Source organism: Coenobita brevimanus, chromosome 26 (genome assembly GCF_032717465.1).
Source record: "Coenobita brevimanus isolate Jiangsu-jjx chromosome 26, ASM3271746v2, whole genome shotgun sequence".
NCBI classification, from domain to species: domain Eukaryota; kingdom Metazoa; phylum Arthropoda; class Malacostraca; order Decapoda; family Coenobitidae; genus Coenobita; species Coenobita brevimanus.
The window spans coordinates 8,841,526-8,860,028 of NC_136979.1; the positions used below are offsets into that span (position 1 = coordinate 8,841,526).

At 41.7% G+C, this 18,503-nt stretch overlaps 1 protein-coding gene across 1 annotated transcript in view; it reads left to right on the plus strand.

Annotated features, from left to right (window-relative positions):
* The first annotated feature begins 16,629 nt into the window (after nt 1-16,629).
* LOC145394153 (uncharacterized) overlaps nt 16,630-18,503 on the plus strand; it is a 61,824-nt gene continuing 59,950 nt past the window's right edge. Inside the window, exon 1 of the mRNA XM_080268132.1 lies at nt 16,630-16,835. Coding sequence (XP_080124258.1) covers nt 16,630-16,835 — 206 coding nt within the window. The remainder of the gene's footprint in view (nt 16,836-18,503) is intronic.

Sequence of the window (18,503 nt, forward strand, 5' to 3'; positions counted from 1 at the left end):
TGAAGGAAGGAAATACAGAAGAGGGAGTGTAAAGTCACCCGTAGGCAGAAGGACAAGGAAAGAATGAAGGAAAGAAAGACAGAAGAGAATGGAAGGAAAGAAGGATGGAGAGGAAATGGCAGACACCCGAGGGCAGCACTACATCGAGTGGGTGGATGGTGAGCGCCCCCACGTACCACATTATATATATATATATATATATATATATATATATATATATATATATATATATATATATATATATATATATATATATATATATGTATATATATATATATATATATATATATATATATATATATATATATATATATATATATATATATATGTGAGTGTATGTGTGTGTGTGTGTGTGTGTGTGTGTGAATGTATGTGTATACCTGTACATACATGAATGAATATAAGTGTAAGTGTGTGCATGTGTATGCATGTGTATTTATTCCAGTGTATTGCGTGTGTTTATGTGCGTCTATGTCTGTTTGTCTGTATGTAAAAATGTGTATATGTAGGTTATGTACGCATGTATGTAGTTCTGTCCATTTTGTCATTCCTGTTTGAGTTGAAATTGAAACTTACCAGATAATCTGAGCAGTAAACCCAAACCCCGTTGTGTAAATGGTAGTGCTCATATCCTTTTTTGGCGATTATGCAACCCCCTGGCAAACCTTCCTGCACAACTCGCGTGTCCGCCGCAACACCAGGCTTCTCCCTCCCTCTTGGGACTTTCTCCTCTCCCTTGTAACTCCCTGCCACCGCTTTCTGCCCAACACGAGAGGTTTTTGTCTGAAATTTCGTTCCCGTTCACCTCTTGCATCTGTTCTCGAAGTCGGCTTGTGTAGTGGAATATTATTAGCAGGTGCTTAGTTATTGTTTTTTTTTTAATTATTATATCTATTTATTTAATTGGACCTTTTATTATGTCAATTTTAGCTCTTTTTTTTTTTTTTTAGTTAATCTGTTCACGAGTATCTATTATCTTCCTATCATCCGTCTATCTATCTATCTATCTATCTATCCGTCTCTCTATCTATCTACCCATCAATCTGCAAGATACCACTGTACTTGGTCTTGAAAACCCTTAAAATTCCCTGTATCATCTCATCAACGTCAAGAAGCTCAAAGAAACCATTAACTTAACAATTTTGATAAAAGTCTATGGAATCGTCAGGCCGGGTTTCAGTTGCTAGGCTAGAGGGAGGTGTGGCAGGTGGAGGTAAGGCTGATGACTGTTTTTACCTGCGTTTTTGTTAGGTGGTAAATGAGAGTGATGCGTGCTTAGTTTAACGTTTTTGTTGTTGTTATCCTAATTTTCCTTGACCTTTTTCCTTCGTCATCATCATCATCATCATCATTATTATTATTATTATTATTATTATTATTATTATTATTATTATTATTTGTAGGTTGGCGCCCACCATCCACTCATGCGATATAGGTTAGTGACAACCTACTGTGCACCACCATCAACAATTAGTGATAAGCCAAATAGTTTCCAAAATCCAGGCCACCGTGTACTACGTTGGTTAGGCATCACATAACCAAATGGACAGGTGGTGGTGTAGTGGGTTAAGGCGCTGCAAGTGGATGTAGCCCCATAGAGATTCAGGTCTCAGGTTGGCTGGGGTATATTACTCACACAGAGTTAGATGCTGCTCGGCCAAACGACTGGTCACTTACTTCAATGTTTGGACTATGTAGCCTAGCCCCGGCCCCCTACGTTTGTGGTGGGTAATATAGGACTGGATGGTGGGTGGATACATGGATTATTATTATCAGACTGATGGTTAGGAGTGACGGGGCTTGTGTTTTTGATAAGGAAATAGTTGATGCTCTTATGATTGAACGTGGACGTGTGAAGAGCCTCTAGTTTTTTATGATATTTTCTGGAAAGTGTTGGTGTAATATGCTTGACTTTCCTTTGCTGTTACTGATTATACAGTGTAATGAGTGATGCAGGCAGATCATACCTGAAAACTAGAAAACACTCAGAGAAAGAATACCTTCGCTAACACATGTAGGATTTATGATTTAATGCTGTAATTCCTCAAGCCATACCAGACGAATACCTTTACTGTTGCACGTAGTCTGTTCTACGGTCATACCTGCCCTGTTACACAAATTCAGAGGGCGCCAGCGCCAATAAAATTTATGATTTCCTGCATCCGGATGAGGATTCACCTTAAAATCAAATAAACTCGTCCTTGACCCAGTACCTATCCGCCAGATTTCACTGAAAGCCCATAACTTTATTAGGTATCTTGTACACAGACGGACACTGGTGAACACACAGCCTCATCCAATTTCGTTAGTGGAGGTAAATAAAGGTGGTCTATCAGTGTCCGGCTAAAATTAAGGACTTCCCCACACCTTCATGCACTCAGTTTGAATGATGTGGCTGTGAACTTCAAAGTAAAGAAGACATAAGGAGGACATGTTTTTAGCAGTGATATCCGTGTCTCACAGCATCCTCTGGATCCCGAGGACATATTTTTCATTTCATTTTTTTCTGTCTTCAGGCGATTGTTTTTAGTTAAGGAGAGGCATTGTGCGTCGGAGGAATCAGATGTGGTCGTCATTAACCCCTTCATGGAATAAATTTATTTTGCTAATACGGTAGCGACCGTAGAATAAGTGCTACATAGATTCTGGAGCTCTAGGGTCCTTACAGAGGGGTTTGCTAAAGTCGCTAAGGTATACAGAAATGAAGCACCTTGTTTTCGAAAATCGCCAGTGAGAGACAGACAGACAAGACCACACCTGAAGACGCACCTGTATCTAAAACTAATGTCGTGTGGCTAAAGAGGTTGAGTAATTTCTTGATTATTTCATTCTGCGACACAGTAATATGATATTTATATAGGAAACTGAGAAAAGCGGTAATATGCCCATTTTAACATTGGAACTACAAGACGAAGCAGCTTTTTTGGCACTGCTGGTCATTGGTGTGCTGACAAAATTCACAACAGTCTCCCCTCTCTAATATAAGAAGACATAAATATAGTTCGATTTTTCTAACCAGACGAAGATCCCTAAGCCCTTTGATCTCAGTTGGTGGCCAAGTGTAGTCAAAATGGAGGATCGTTTTGACCGTTTAATCCCATCAATTGTGCGTTGTTGTTGTGGTCACGGCCTCACCTGAACGTAACCCGGTGACAACAAGTTAAAGATGCAGTTCTCGTACAATCCATCATCATCAACTTTTGGGAAGAGGGGGAGGGAAATGAAGAATGTATAACAGAATAGATCCGTTGCCAGGTTATGTTGGTGCCATCGCGTGAAGGTGTCACTCTCTAGCAGCAGACCGATGATGAACGAGTATATTAATGTCAGGCGTGAGCAAACCGGCAGCCATAGTACACCCATACCTTCGTGCCACAACCAGTGAAGGGGTACACGAAGGCGATATCCAGCTCTCCAATTCGTAAAGCCTTTCCTGCGCTGAATAATTCCCTGATGAGGTAGCGAGTGTGAAGTAAGGATCGTGTGCTGCCCCGACTTAGTATTCAGTATTCAAGTTGTGTGGGTGACCCGGTTCCATCAGGTAACAGCAGACACCACAGTAGTACCCTCACCACACCTGAGTATCACAGTTATTAAGTTGGCCAGGTGAGGAATTAACATTTTATACTCTTAATTAGCGATTTTCCAAGTTAATTCCCAGACACATTTGTACCTTAAAACCTTCCCCGCTGGCACTATTTACCGCAGTTACCCCTTCACCCTCATGACGTGTTTTTCATTTCCTTCTCTCCATCTTCAAAAAATTATATGGAGACACGTTTCGAGGTTAGATATGGCCTTCATTTATCCCTTCACCACAAGAGGCCTACACAGAGCTCCATAAAGTGTGGAGGAAAGAAGGATAACTCTGTAAACCACATCACCGGATTGAAGGGGTTGATGTAACTGTAGTGTTTTTATTCTAACTTGGCCCAGATGGTCCTCCTTTTCCAGTTTATTTCACGCAGTTCAGAGGCAAAAAAGGGTAATACTGCGGCTCTTCATGCTTTCCCTGACGCTTCTTCGTGACTAGCAATATATGCAAGTGCTAATCTATTGTTACGGCTCGGCATTGAGGATAGAGAGATGGCAATTTTAGGCCAAGTTAGAGTGAAAAGGGTATAACACATTCGAAACAGAGTGACGTAATGCTACTAAACCTTCATAACCTTGTACCCCTATTTTATCCACAGTTAAGGGACGTCTTAAAGCTGAATAAAATCGTCTTGCGTTTGTTAGAATACCGTATAATAATAATAATAATAATAATAATAATAATAATAATAATAATAAACACATCTACCTGGGCTGAAGACATAACAGGATGATATTCAAACTGTGGAAAACATTAGGATAAGGTTTTAGGTGTAGAGATATAATTCAGGATCGCCTTCAGTGTTATGTCATAGATAAATATACGTGTCTCGCTTGTCATTGTGTGTGTGTGTGTGTGTGTGTGTGTGTGTGTGTGTGTGTGTGTGTGTGAGGGCAGAAGCGCTTGGCAGTTTCGGAGCTGGGTTAGTGAAGTGGAGTGTTTCCAGTAGGTATGTCATATATTACAAACATTTCCTTCACTAGACCAACCCACCCACACATTAGTCAACACTGACAATCGTAGTTACGTAGATTGTTAGTTTATTTGTTAGATAGATAAATAGACAGACATGCACACATACATACCTACATACATAAATCAATAAATAGATAAAGTGAGAGAGAGAGAGAGAGAGAGAGAGAGAGAGAGAGAGAGAGAGAGAGAGAGAGAGAGAGAGAGAGAGAGAGAGAGAGAGAGAGAGAGAGAGAGAGAGAGAGAGAGAGAGAGAGAGAGAACTATGCAATTTCACCAAAAAAAAATCATGACAAAGGAACCATAGGCAGTAAAAATATGTTGGTTCAGCCTGGAATACACATAGACAGTCAGTGTTTTACCCAGTCCACGCACACCACCCAACCTGGACGATGTGGAGGCCCAGTACACACACCACACCAGGCCCTGCACCACAACACACCACCACCCTGTACACCACACCAGGCCCTGCACCACAACACACCACCACCCTGTACACCACACCAGGCCCTGCACCACAACACACCACCACCCTGTACACCACACCAGGCCCTGCACCACAACACACCACCACCCTGTACACCACACCAGGCCCTGCACCACAACACACCACCACCCTGTACACCACACCAGGCCCTGCACCACAACACACCACCACCCTGTACACCACACCAGGTCCTCCACTATAACACACCACCACCCTGTTCACCACACCAGGCCCTGCACCACAACACACCACCACCCTGTTCACCACACCAGGCCCTCCACTATAACACACCACCACCCTGTTCACCACACCAGGCCCTGCACCACAACACACCACCACCCTGTTCACCACACCAGGCCCTCCACTATAACACACCACCACCCTGTTCACCACACCAGGCCCTGCACTACAACACACCACCACCCTGTTCACCACACCAGGCCCTCCACTATAACACACCACCACCCTGTTCACCACACCAGGCCCTGCACCACAACACACCACCACCCTGTTCACCACACCAGGCCCTGCACCACAACACACCACCACCCTGTTCACCACACCAGGCCCTCCACTATAACACACCACCACCCTGTTCACCACACCAGGCCCTGCACCACAACACACCACCACCCTGTTCACCACACCAGGTCCTGCACCACAACACACCACCACCCTGTACATCACATCAGGCCCTGCACCACAAGACACCACCACCCTGTTCACCACACACCCTTGGATTAACAGCGGTCGTCTCTTATTATTTCTCTTATGAATGGATATTTAGGATGAAGGATAATTATTACTGACTGTTTGCGTTTCGTTTTTTTAAAGTTTCATCAAGGCAGTACCTGTTGCCTAAAATTTGCCAGAGTATAAATATGGGTCTTTACTTTGTCTCTGATCCTTCATTTGAGATAGATAGATAGATAGATAGATATAACAACCATGGTGACATCACACACCTTTGTTTCTCTCAAAAATCGATACTGAACCACACAGACATCCATCAACCACATACTTCACCATCATCACGAAAACTCTACAGTATTCGGCAGTTTTTCATCCACACTGTGCATACTTTACACACACACACACACACACACACACACACACACACACACACACTCCTTTGATGCGCTGCCAACACATCCCCCTCGAAATGGGCCAGGCTGTACCCCTTCAGGTCGAGGACGTATATTTTTATTATTCTTGATTATACTAGATATATTAGTCAAGTTAGGAGAGTTCTCGAGTCATGGAGAGTTTCCCGTTGGCGAGGAGAGAGGACAGAGGGACATGGGGGCGATTTGTTTGTGCCTACCTCTTGAAGGATTATGGCGTCTGGGAATAGATTGATAGATAGGAAGCTAGATAGATAGCGATTAAGGTGTCTAGGTGTCTGGCAATAGATAGATATATAGATAGATAGACAGATAGATAAAGTGCAGTGCGTTTGGCTTTAGGTAGATAAAAATAGATAAGTTTCCCCTGAAGCTTAAGAGGTGGTGACGCATCTTCCTTGTTTATTTTTGCTGCTTCCAGACGATTTCATTGATCTGTACACACTGGACGGGTTAGGAAAGGCTCTATCTAATCCCTCCAGCTCGGAAACTCTCTCTCAGGCTGAATGAAATCGTCTGAGGGTAGAAGGACTTAAACACAGGGTATGTCTAGGAGTTAAGTGGTTAAAGGTGGTAAGGAAACATCAAGCATAAGCAAAAAGTGAGGTTGTTGGATGTGATGGGCAAGTAAGAAATTTTAGAGGGTGAAGTGCATGAAATGGTGTATAAAGGAAGAAAGTTTGACGGCTTATCGAGAGCAATGATAAGGAATAGAGAAGTGAGCATAGAAACAGATGTAGGTTATTTGAGAGGAGCGTGTGGAGTGTTGTGGAGAGACAGACAGACACATGAGAAAGCGAAGGAACGTTGTGGTGTTGATGTGGATAGTGTATGTGAGTGAGGTGATGGGGGGAAGGGTAAGGAGAGACTGAGGAGGAGATGGAAGACAGGGGTGGAGAAGCATCTCAATGTAAGGGGCGTGAGTTAGAGAAGGACGGAATAACATGGAGGTGCTTTGTTTGTGGCCATTCTTTCCGGGATTAAGGCTTATGGCTAAAAGTTGATAAAGATAAACGATTCAAATACCCGGGTGCAGTAATAACACAGAGATGGAAATATGTATAGGGAAGTGGCAAGAAAAGTGGCACAGGTAAGGAAGGTGGCTGGTGGTACGAAGGTCTTGATACAAAACAGGAATCTGAGTGCGACAATTGCAAATGGATTGTATGAAGGAGTTTTATTGCCCACCTTAAAATTTAGGAGCGTGGCATGAAAACGAAAAGGCGAGAGTTAGAGGGTTGGAAATGTGGTTATTGAGAAATGTGTGTGGAGTGCAGAGAGTGGGTAGGCTAAGAAATAATGAAAGGTAGAGAGGAAGAAGGACAGTATAATATCGATGTGAAGAGAGTGTGCTTAGATGATGTGGTCTTTTGGAGAGAGTGGATATAAACAGGGTGGTGAAAACGGTATATATGAGTGAGCGTGCGAGGAGGCGTGGTAGGCCAAGAAGGTGCAGATATGTGGTAAATTAGTGTGTGAGAGGCGAGTCGTGAAGGCTGGTGAGACCTGGGAACTGACGGGGGATCGAGCTGTTGGAAGTATTTTGTATGGAGTGCATGACAAGGGTTTAGCACTATTTTTTACGTGATAGTCGCCGGATTGATTCTGTTTGATAGATGTGGGAAGTGGAGTCAGGGTTCTGGGGGCTTAAACGGCGAGTGAATGAGTGTGTGGCCCATTTTATGACTCATCCTGTTAAGTTAATTCTCCCACTATCATGTTTTTTCCCTTGCTTTTTGAACCGTACCTCACTCCACCAGTGGATGGGAGAGATAGTGATGATGATGATAATGATGATAATAATGTTGATGTAATTGTTTTGTTGTTGTAGTGTCAGTGTCCAGTACGGTAGCAACGCCGTGAATTATGCATTGATATTTCACGCTGCTTTGATGATGACATGCTGGTCCTGATGATCCAACTCTTAATAACAACACATCATCCCTGTTTATAATATTTCCAACCCTCCCACTACCATGACCTCATTTTGTATTTTAGTTTTTCCGCTTCCAGACGATTTTATTCAACAAGTTAATTTTAAGTCTTGGAAAATTTGCTTGTCAATGGAACGAACTCTTTCCTCATCAGCCCCTCAAGCCCTTCAGTCCAACGATGTATTTTTCATTTTATTTTTCTATCTTCCCTATCTATTGCCAGACGCCTCAATCCCGTAAGGGGTGGCCACAAACAAATCGCCTCCTTGTCGCCCTGTCCAACGCCATTTCACTGCCATGCTCCCAGCTCACACACCCCCTGTCTCATATACCTCTCCACTTCATCCCTCCATTTCATTCTCGGCCTCCCTCTCCCTCTCCCTCCCTCCACGTTACTCGCATACACTCTCCTCGTTAGTCTCTCGCTGCTGCTATACTGGTGTCACTCATTGGACCTAAAATTGCCGTCTCACCATCTCCAGCTGAGTTATGACAAGAGATAAACACTGGAATATGATGCTAGTCACGAATAAGTGCCACGGAAAGGATGTGGAACTGTAACATTCTTTTTTTCCCGCCACTGAGCTACGTGAAATATGCAACAAAAAGGATGAAAGTGCGAAAACTAAAAGAGATATATGCTAGTCACGAATAAATGCTATGGGAGGAGTATAGAGCTTTAGTATTGTCTTTCTCTGCCACTGAGCTACGTGAAATAAGAGAATGAAAATCTGCGTGACGTAATGGAGGTAAGAAGAATTTTAGGGATCTGTGAATGCTATATAATTTTAACTCCTCTAATTTGCAGTGTCCCGGGTTAAATAAAATCGTGTGGTATTAAGAAGAATAAGCCAATAAAACGTGTTAGGGCATTGAAGGGTTTAATGTTGTCTGTCTGAGTATGTGATTTGTGTTTTATTCCCGCTGCTTCTATACGATGTTTAGCACTGGAGACTTTTTACATTAAGTGGGTGTCAGACAGCCTGCCCTTGTGTCTTCCCAACCAGTTTCTCTGCTGAGCTTGAATGAAATCATTTTGAGACAGCGATAATAATAATCTATCTATCTATCTATCTATAGCCCGACGCCCTAATACCGCAAAGGGTGGCCGCAGCAAAACGCCTCCAAGTCGCTCTGTCACCCACCATTTGACTACCCTCCCCCCAACTCACCCCCCCATCCCTCATATACCTCTCAACTCCATCCCTCCACCTCATCCTCGGTCTACCCCTCCCTCTCCCTCCCTCCACCTCACCTACATACACCCTCTTAGTCAGTCTTTCATTCTCCATTCTCTCCACATGTCCAAACCACCTCGGTGTATTTCTCCTAATCTTCTCATCCACATCCACATCCACCCCACAACGTTCCTTCACTTCTTCATTCGTCAACCTGTCCCTCCATGTCACTCCACATCCTCCTCTCAAGTAACTCATTTCCACTGCCCTCACTCTGGACTTGTTCCCCTCTTGCAAGGTTCACGCCTCGCTTTCAAACGTCAGGGTAGGGATTACAATACTATCATGCAGTGACTTCTTAACTTCCATGTTCACCTCCCTATTTCTCATCACTGCTTTCAGTAATAATAATAGTAATAATAATAATAATAATAATAATAATAATAATAATAATAGTAATAATAATAATCAGTCAATCAATCAGTCATATCCTGTGGCACCCCACGGGATGCATCGGGCATCAGTGAACTCTCTCCACCAATATTTGTCTCTTGCCATCTCCTTCAGGTCCCACCAGCACTCCTCTCCTGCTTCTCTTTTCATTGTCCTCAACCAGGCCTCCCTCGGCCTACCTCTTCCTCTTCTTCCTCTAGCAGTCCACTCTGGCACATCCTGTATTAAACAACCTTCTTTTCTGTATATGTGCCCCAGCCACTTCCAGCGAGACAGTCTCACATATTCATTAACTGGTTCCACTCTCGTAATATCCCTTACTCTTTCATTTGTAACTCTGTCTTGCCACTTTACCCCAAGAATCCTTCTCAGTATTTTATTCTCAAATCCTAATACTTCCTGATCTGTTGCAATTGTACTGTACCATGACTCATGCCCATAAATTAAAATTGGTCTAATCATGGACTTGTAAATTTTCACTTTAGTATGTACCGAAAGCATATTATTATTCCAAACAGATTTCAACATTCCAAGAGCTCGCCAAGCCAGTCTAATCCTCTCCTCAATTTCATTGTTTAATGATCCGTTAGATGATACAATCGTTCCCAGATATTTAAAGTTTTCTACATTCTTCACCACATTATTCCCAATTACACAATCGATTTGGTTCTCCACGTTCATATTAATAGTTTCAGTCTTTCCACAATTTATTGCCAATCCCACTTTTTCTCCTTCCTCCACCAGACAACCAAGCACCCTCTGCATCTCGTAAATACGTTCGCAGATCAATAAATATCATCAGCATAATCCAAATCCATCAGCTTCTTATTTTCTTTCCAGTTAATTCCTGCACCTGTTCTCATTACAGCCTTTTTCATAACATAATCCATAACCAAAACAAACAGCAAAGGCGAAACAGCTCCTCCTTGAATCACTCCTGATTTAACTTCAAACGGATCACTCAAAGAACCACCCACCATTACCTTACAAAAAGTACCTTCATTCAGGCTTCTAATAATATTTACAAACTTTTCTGGTATACCATAGAATCTCATAATTTTCAACATAGCTCCACGTGAAACACTATCAAACTCCTTTTCAAAATCCACAAAACACTAAGTGGCATTTTCATCTCATTAGCTTGTTGCATTAGATGCCTTACAATAAAAATCTGATCATTACAACCTCGACCCTTTCTAAATCCCGCTTGTTCTTCTCTTAAAATTTTATCAGTTACTGGCTCTACTCTGTTCAACAAGATTTTGGAAATAAATAATAGTAATAATAAGTCATAATAAAAAGAATGATAATAATGATTTCAATGACCGTAACTACCCCTTTGTATGTCTCTGATACACACTGCACAGTTTATAAAGCGATATACAAAACATGCATGGCGATGTTAAAATATAATATGCAAAATAAATTGCTAAGAAGATGCTGAGAAGTCTGCTATGCCACACAGAATCCAGCTTGTCATATACACAGCTGCGGGACAAATATTGCGTCACTTCATTACGATGCTGAGGGAGACTGAACAATCGACTTTCTAAACCTAGTGATGCCTTTTTCGGAACCCAACAAGCTTTTTGAGAATATTATACAAGATTTTCATAGCTCAAAGTTATACCTAAAGCCTGAAAATTGTGAAAGAAGGCCCGGGTAGGAGTGAAATTGTTGTACCTTCACAGTATACACAGTTCAAGTATGAGGGTGGAATTTCTTGCCTTTGAGTGACTGGTGACGCTGTGAAATAACCCACGGCCCTATTATTGAACCAAAGGGAAGAGGTATATTTTAACTCGCAATTTCTGGCGGTATCGTATGGAATTGTGAGTATTAGAGGTGGTTTGTTGCGTGCCACATTACAGACGCGCTCACTGGCTAGGCGCTGATACTGGCTCAATCCCACCCACGGGAAGCATTCAAGAGGGTACTGTAGTATTTATGTTTCTTTGTGTGATCTGGCATGTTCTTACCTTGGCGAAGTTCTTTTGGTGGCAAATAGTCTCTCTCTCTCTCTCTCTCTCTCTCTCACACACACACACACACACACACACACACACACACACAACCACTACAACACAGTGCCCACAAACTCAACTCACTTTACCCTCAAAAATCCCAACACACTTATACCCATACGAGAAACACTGGGTGGGGGTGGGTGACTTCTGCAGTGATAGAAGATGGTGTTTTTTCTGTGTTTTAAATCAGTTGACCTTTAGAACCCCTAAACACGGCTCTGATGTATGAAACTGGCCGTCCAAACCAAGGCGTGTGCATGCCGACCTCTACAGTACATACCCTTGACTCTCATTATCAGTTTAACGAGTGACCACAAAAGGAGAGGCTTACCCGTCCCTTCGTGCACTCAAATTTTAAACTCTCACGCTCCTATGACTCCCTCGCAAACAAACTAGAATAAATTGCCAGCTGGAATTAAGTACGTGGGAAGAGGGTTTAATAATATAGATGTCATAATTGTTGCACACACACACACACACACACACACACACACACACACACACACACACACACACACACACACACACAAAAGATACTATTGTTCAAAAGTGTTCATTCCGCAGGCGTTCTTGTTGCTAACGGGTGTGGCCTGGAGGAGACGGGGTGTGGGGGTGGGGTAGGGAGGAAGAGGAGGGTGTGGAGTGAGGGAGGAAGGGATGAGGGGGAGAGGGGAGGGGTTGGAAAAAAAAAAATGTGCTTTGTGGATGAGGGTGAGGACATCTGAGGCGATAAGAGGGTGAGAGGATGAAGGGAGAGGAGTTTGTGTGTGTGTGTGTGTGTGTGTGTGTGTGTGTGTGTGTGTGTGTGTGTGTGTGTGTGTGTGTGTGTGTGTGTGTGAGGACGGAGAACGAAAGGGGGAGGGGGAGAGTGAGGAGGATGGTGTGGATTGATGAGAGGGAGGGAGTGGTGGGGATGAGAGGGACGGGGGGGGGGTTCAGCTCTCCATTCGTGTCCCACAATCCGATTATGCACGCAACCATGGTTTTTACTGGAGATTAAATCCATGCCAGGACTTGTGAATGGAGCGTCTTGTGTACGATAATACACACACACACACACACACACACACACACACACACACACACACACACACACACACACACACACACACACACACACACACACACACACACACACACACACACACACACACACACACACACGCAGGCAGTACAAGTGTTCAATTTCCTCACGACCTACACACCTTTCCCATTCGTGCTTGGCTTGCATGGGGAGGGGCGAGTTCTGGCAGCCACTCTCACTCCGAAGAGAATCATCGTAGTGAAGGGGCCAGGCATATATTAGCTCTGCCAGTATAATTATATAATATTTTGTGTTTTTCCCGCCACAAGGTATCATTACACGCCTATACCATTCCTAACTACACACTCGTTCGTCTCCACTACACAGATTTCCTCAGTCCACCCGCTGCCAAATTATAAACCCTAATTCCTCCTTCATCTTTAGCTCTTATTCATCTGCTGCCGATTTGATGTGTGGATGGTTATGTCTGTGAGGTGGAGTCAGGATTCCGGGTGCTTGGATGATGAATGAATGAGTGTGTGGCCCATATCATTTGGCATGTTGTTGATTAGCTCTCCCTTCATCATGTTTTTTCTTATCCTTCCATGATGATGATGATGATGACAATGATGATGTTAACCCTTTTTTCATTGCCCTCCCACCCTGCTTTTTCCATACTCCTCTCATCTTCACCATCCACACTTTACCCATATCATCACGCAGTCCTATCCACATCTTCTTCCTTCCCTTCATATCGAGGACTTGATTTTATTTATTTATTTATTGATTTATTATTATTATTATTATTATTATTATTATTATTATTGTTGTTGTTGTTATTATTATTTTAAGTTCATGCTACCTCTAGGCAATATCACTCAAACATTTCGAAACAGAGAGATGAGATACAGGCTTCATTGACTCTTCACAGCTACGCGTCCACTCTGAATTAAATAAGATTGTGTAGAGGCAGCAAGAATGAATAAAAAGGACGTTATGGGATTGAAATGGAGAGGCTGGAAATAATGGTAAAATGGTGTGAAAGTTAGCAAGGCGTAATAAGTCAAATCCACCATGGTGCTAAGGACATGTGGCCTTAAATCCAAGTGAGGCTAATAAGGAAAATAAGTGGTGTAAATGATGAAAATACGTGGTGTAAATAATGAAAATACGTGGTGTAAATAATGAAAAATACGTGGTGTAAATAATGAAAATACGTGGTGTAAATAATAAAAATACGTGGTGTAAATAATAAAAATACGTGGTGTAAATAATAAAAATACGTGGTGTAAATAATAAAAATACGATGTGTAAATAATGAAAATACGTGGTGTAAATAAAATACGTGGTGTAAATAATCATACGTGGTGTAAATAATGCAAATACGTGGTGTAAAGTAATGCAAATACCTGGTGTAAATAATGAAAATACGTGGTGTAAATAATGAAAATACGTGGTGTAAATAATGAAAATACGTGGTGTAAATAATGAAAATACGTGGTGTAAATAATGAAAATACGTGGTGTAAATAACAATACGTGGTGTAAATACTTGAGGGTTGTGTTGTGTCATGATTACTGCTTGTGTCCTAACGCCGTGATGGACACTACCCTCGGACACCCCCCCCTCTACACCTGGTCCGTATGCTACCTGCCGTGGGAGCCTTCGTGGCACGGTTTTCATAGTGATTTATCCTGCAGTTTACACCTCAGTATTGTCTTCTTATTAATGAAAAGTGTGGCCGGCATTCTCAATAGCTTTGGAGATTTCGTGGCACCTCTTCCTTAAGCGATTTATTCTGCATAGTACATTGCAATTAAACTAGTTATGACATTGTGTGCAAAATAAATAACTAAGGAAAAGGTGTTACGTCTCCTGTGCCATGGAGATATTAAAACTCTATCAACAACATCCAAGGCAATATTAAAGTGTGATACTGTATACAAAAATAAACAGCGGAGGAATAGTTGCTACGAAGGCAGGGATGACAGGTAAATACGTGTCATTACCCAGGAACATCACCCCTATGGCCAGCAGTGCCTTGGCGTGTGAAGAGAGCTATTGTGGGTGCAACAGCGCTTAGGTTAATCCTGCTGTGGTATTCATGCATTCAGCCACACTCCTGAGCCGGGGGTAGCTGGGGTTAGGTGAGGCTATACTAGGTTAGGTTGGTCTGGGAGGAGTGTTCATGTATTTAACGCCACTCTGGGCTAGGTTAGGTTAGGTTAATCTAGGAGTTGTATTTTCACACACACACACACACACACACACACACACACACACACACACACACACACACACACACACACACACACACACACACACACACACACACACACACACACACCTCTTGCTTAGGCTGGGTTAGGTAAGGATAATCTGGGGTCGTATTCATGCAGTTTCAGACACACTCAAGCATACGCTATATATCAGATTGTTACACCCGCGCTGGCGAAGCTAATGCTAGCACTGTGTTTTACTTGTGTGTGTGTGTGTGTGTGTGTGTGTGAACAAAATAACGCAACTACTTTTTATTCAAATTAGCCAGACTGAATGAAGGGGATAAGATATGGTCATTATTTTATAAAACAACTGGTCATTGGTGAAAGTCACTGGACGAGGTGAAAACTTGACCTAGCAGGATTAACCTACTGTAGTGAGTTTCTATCCAATTTAGAATAATCCCAGGTGGTAATACTTGAGGGTAAGGTAAGCACGAGGCCATTCAATTTTGAGAACAGTTCGTCAAAGGTCATGGTTAATGGGTAAGATCAAATTTCGATCCACTGTGTCTGTGTGAATTTGAACCAAATTTGGTGGAAGTGTTGAGGATCACCCAAGGGTTGACCTACTGCTTTTTAGAACAATATATCAATGGTCAAGGTAACATAGTAAGGTCGACTGAAACAATTTTTATCCGATTTTGACCAACGTGTGTGGAAGGATTCAGGTTAAGGCAGGGATAAAGGGATTCGATTTTGAGAACAATCAGTCAAAGGTAAAGGTCACAGGGAAAGGTCAAAGATCAAGGTCCCCAGGGCATTTTGTGGGCGGGGGTGTTGTACTCTTTGCGTGCTGCCTCTTCTTTATGTTTATACTCGTATGTTCACTCATGGCTGGTGTGGCCTCCCTTGCGTGTCAGGGAGGCCAATTTCCGTCCACCAGCACTTAGGTCAATCTGTTACTCGACTCGGAGGTAATGAACCGGCCCATTTTGTGTCTAGGAGCTTTGTTGTCATCGTCATAATTATTTTCATTAATATAATCCAGGAGGTCTTATGTAAGTCTGGTACAACGTTCACAAACTTTCTTGATTCCAAGTTATCAGGTGTAATGTTTGTGTGTACATGATAAGTATCTGTCTGCATAAAGTTATTGTGTATATCGTACCATAGAACACAGTGGCAAGGGTGGTGTGGCAACGTAGCAGAAGGCTATGGCCATATTTTCTGTTAAGTAATTGCTTTGAAGTTTATTTATTTACAGACATCATGAACTGCAACAACTTCTGCAGAATGGAAGAATCACTGCGTATTAATAAGTAAAATATTCTTAACGCATAATACGTAGCTGTTATTATTAGTTACATCACAGATGCGAATTTTTAAGTCTCTCTCTCTCTGGTTTATATATAAATATAAATATATATATATATATATATATATATATATATATATATATATATATATATATATATATATATATATAGACACACACACACACACAGACACACACACACAAAGTATGTATGTAGGGTAACTGTGCATGGTCCATCTTTCTCAGTACTAGACAGCCAGGAGAACTTCATTAATTTAATATTTCTTTCCACACGGCCATGCTTACCCCTGCATCAACGCCCACGCCTATGGTGTTGCTGGTGACACCCACACTGACGGTGGTGGTGGCAGAGGTGACGGAGTACGTGGAGGGTGTTGTGGGTGGTGTTGCTGACCTGCAGTGCCACTACTACCCCTCCACCCCCGGGGACGCTCCCAAGCTGCTGCTGTGGTACAGGACACACACACCCACGCCCTTCATCAGGTGGGTGGCGGCGGGACATCAGGTACAAAGACTGGCTGAGGGGATGGCACGCACCACAAACCAGGTTCATCCATGCTGCTCCTCAACGACTTTCTCTAATTAGCGTTATGGTGTTGATGTGGATGTGCTGGCAAGTGTTTACAGCAATGCCCCGAAATGGTGTAATTATGTGGAAAGAATGGAGGATGAGGTATTGACTAGGACAGAGTACCGGTATGCGAGTAAGGTGGAGAAGTAGAGAAAGAGGGGCAGGCCAAGGATGAGATATAGGGATGGGGTAGAGATGTGTATGATTGATGGTGGTTTGAGATGATGTGGAGGGGGGGTTACCTTCAGCTTGGAAAACAGGATGTCATGGAGACGATTTGCTTGTGGTAGCCTCCTCCGGGATTAAGGGATCTGGCAATAGGTACAAAGATACACCTCTTCTACTACGACTAATGATCATAATCAAAATAACATTTCGTCTGCAACTCACATGTAACTATTTTTTTTTTTTTAATGTACAGTAACATTCACACACACACACACACACACACACACACACACACACACACACACACACACACACACACACACACACACACACACACACACACACACACACACACACACACACACACAGACTGAGTGCAAGAAGGGCCAACGTCAAAAATTGTTCATATGGAGATGAGGGTACCAGGGAACTTGTAAAATATAGGTTTTTCAGTGGTATAAAGGCCAATGTCGCCCGAGTGTTAGGCAGGCTGCTATAACACAACCAGACGACAGACCACGGAAACTTGCCCCTAAAAAGCTGAAGGACCTGATTGGTCTCCTTCCTCTGATTTCTGCTGACAGTAGACATTTGTACAGGAGTATACAGGCAGCAGGTGGTGTACATGATGATTATTTAGATGATGACACCAGAGTGTAATTTCTCATTGGTCGTTAAATACTGAAAAACGATTGTCTCAAAATTTTTGGAGATGTGGCTAATGTTTCAAATCAGGAATGTTTTTATGAAAAAATTATATATATATATATATATATATATATATATATATATATATATATATATATATATATATATATATATATATATATATATAATTCTCAATTCTTTTTATAAACAATGGAAATATTAACTAAGATAAGGAAATTACACTTAGGTAAATTCAATATTCAGTTAAAAACATGTAACAATAATTTGATTTTAAAAATGGGCTAATTATTACCGAATAGGAAAAAAATTATGTCATAGGAAAATACTCTTTACATTTATTTATTTATTTATTTATTTTACAGTGCAGAGCAGCTTTTAGTTACTGAAAAAATGTTATTGCTACTTGGCTTAAACAACAGCAAAAAATTACTTTTATGTCTGTTCTTTTTAGCTGAATTTTAGTAAAGTCTGCAAACTTTTAAATGCATTTTTCTCAAAACCACATTTTTTTGACATTGGCCCTTCTTGCACTCAGCCCTATTATATATATATATATATATATATATATATATATATATATATATATATATATATATATATATATATATATATATATATATATATATATATATATATATATATATATATATATATATATATATATATATATATATATATATATTTATATAATTTGCAACGATGAAGTAATGGTCCATTGCGGGCTAAGTTTTCTTTTCCCCCAG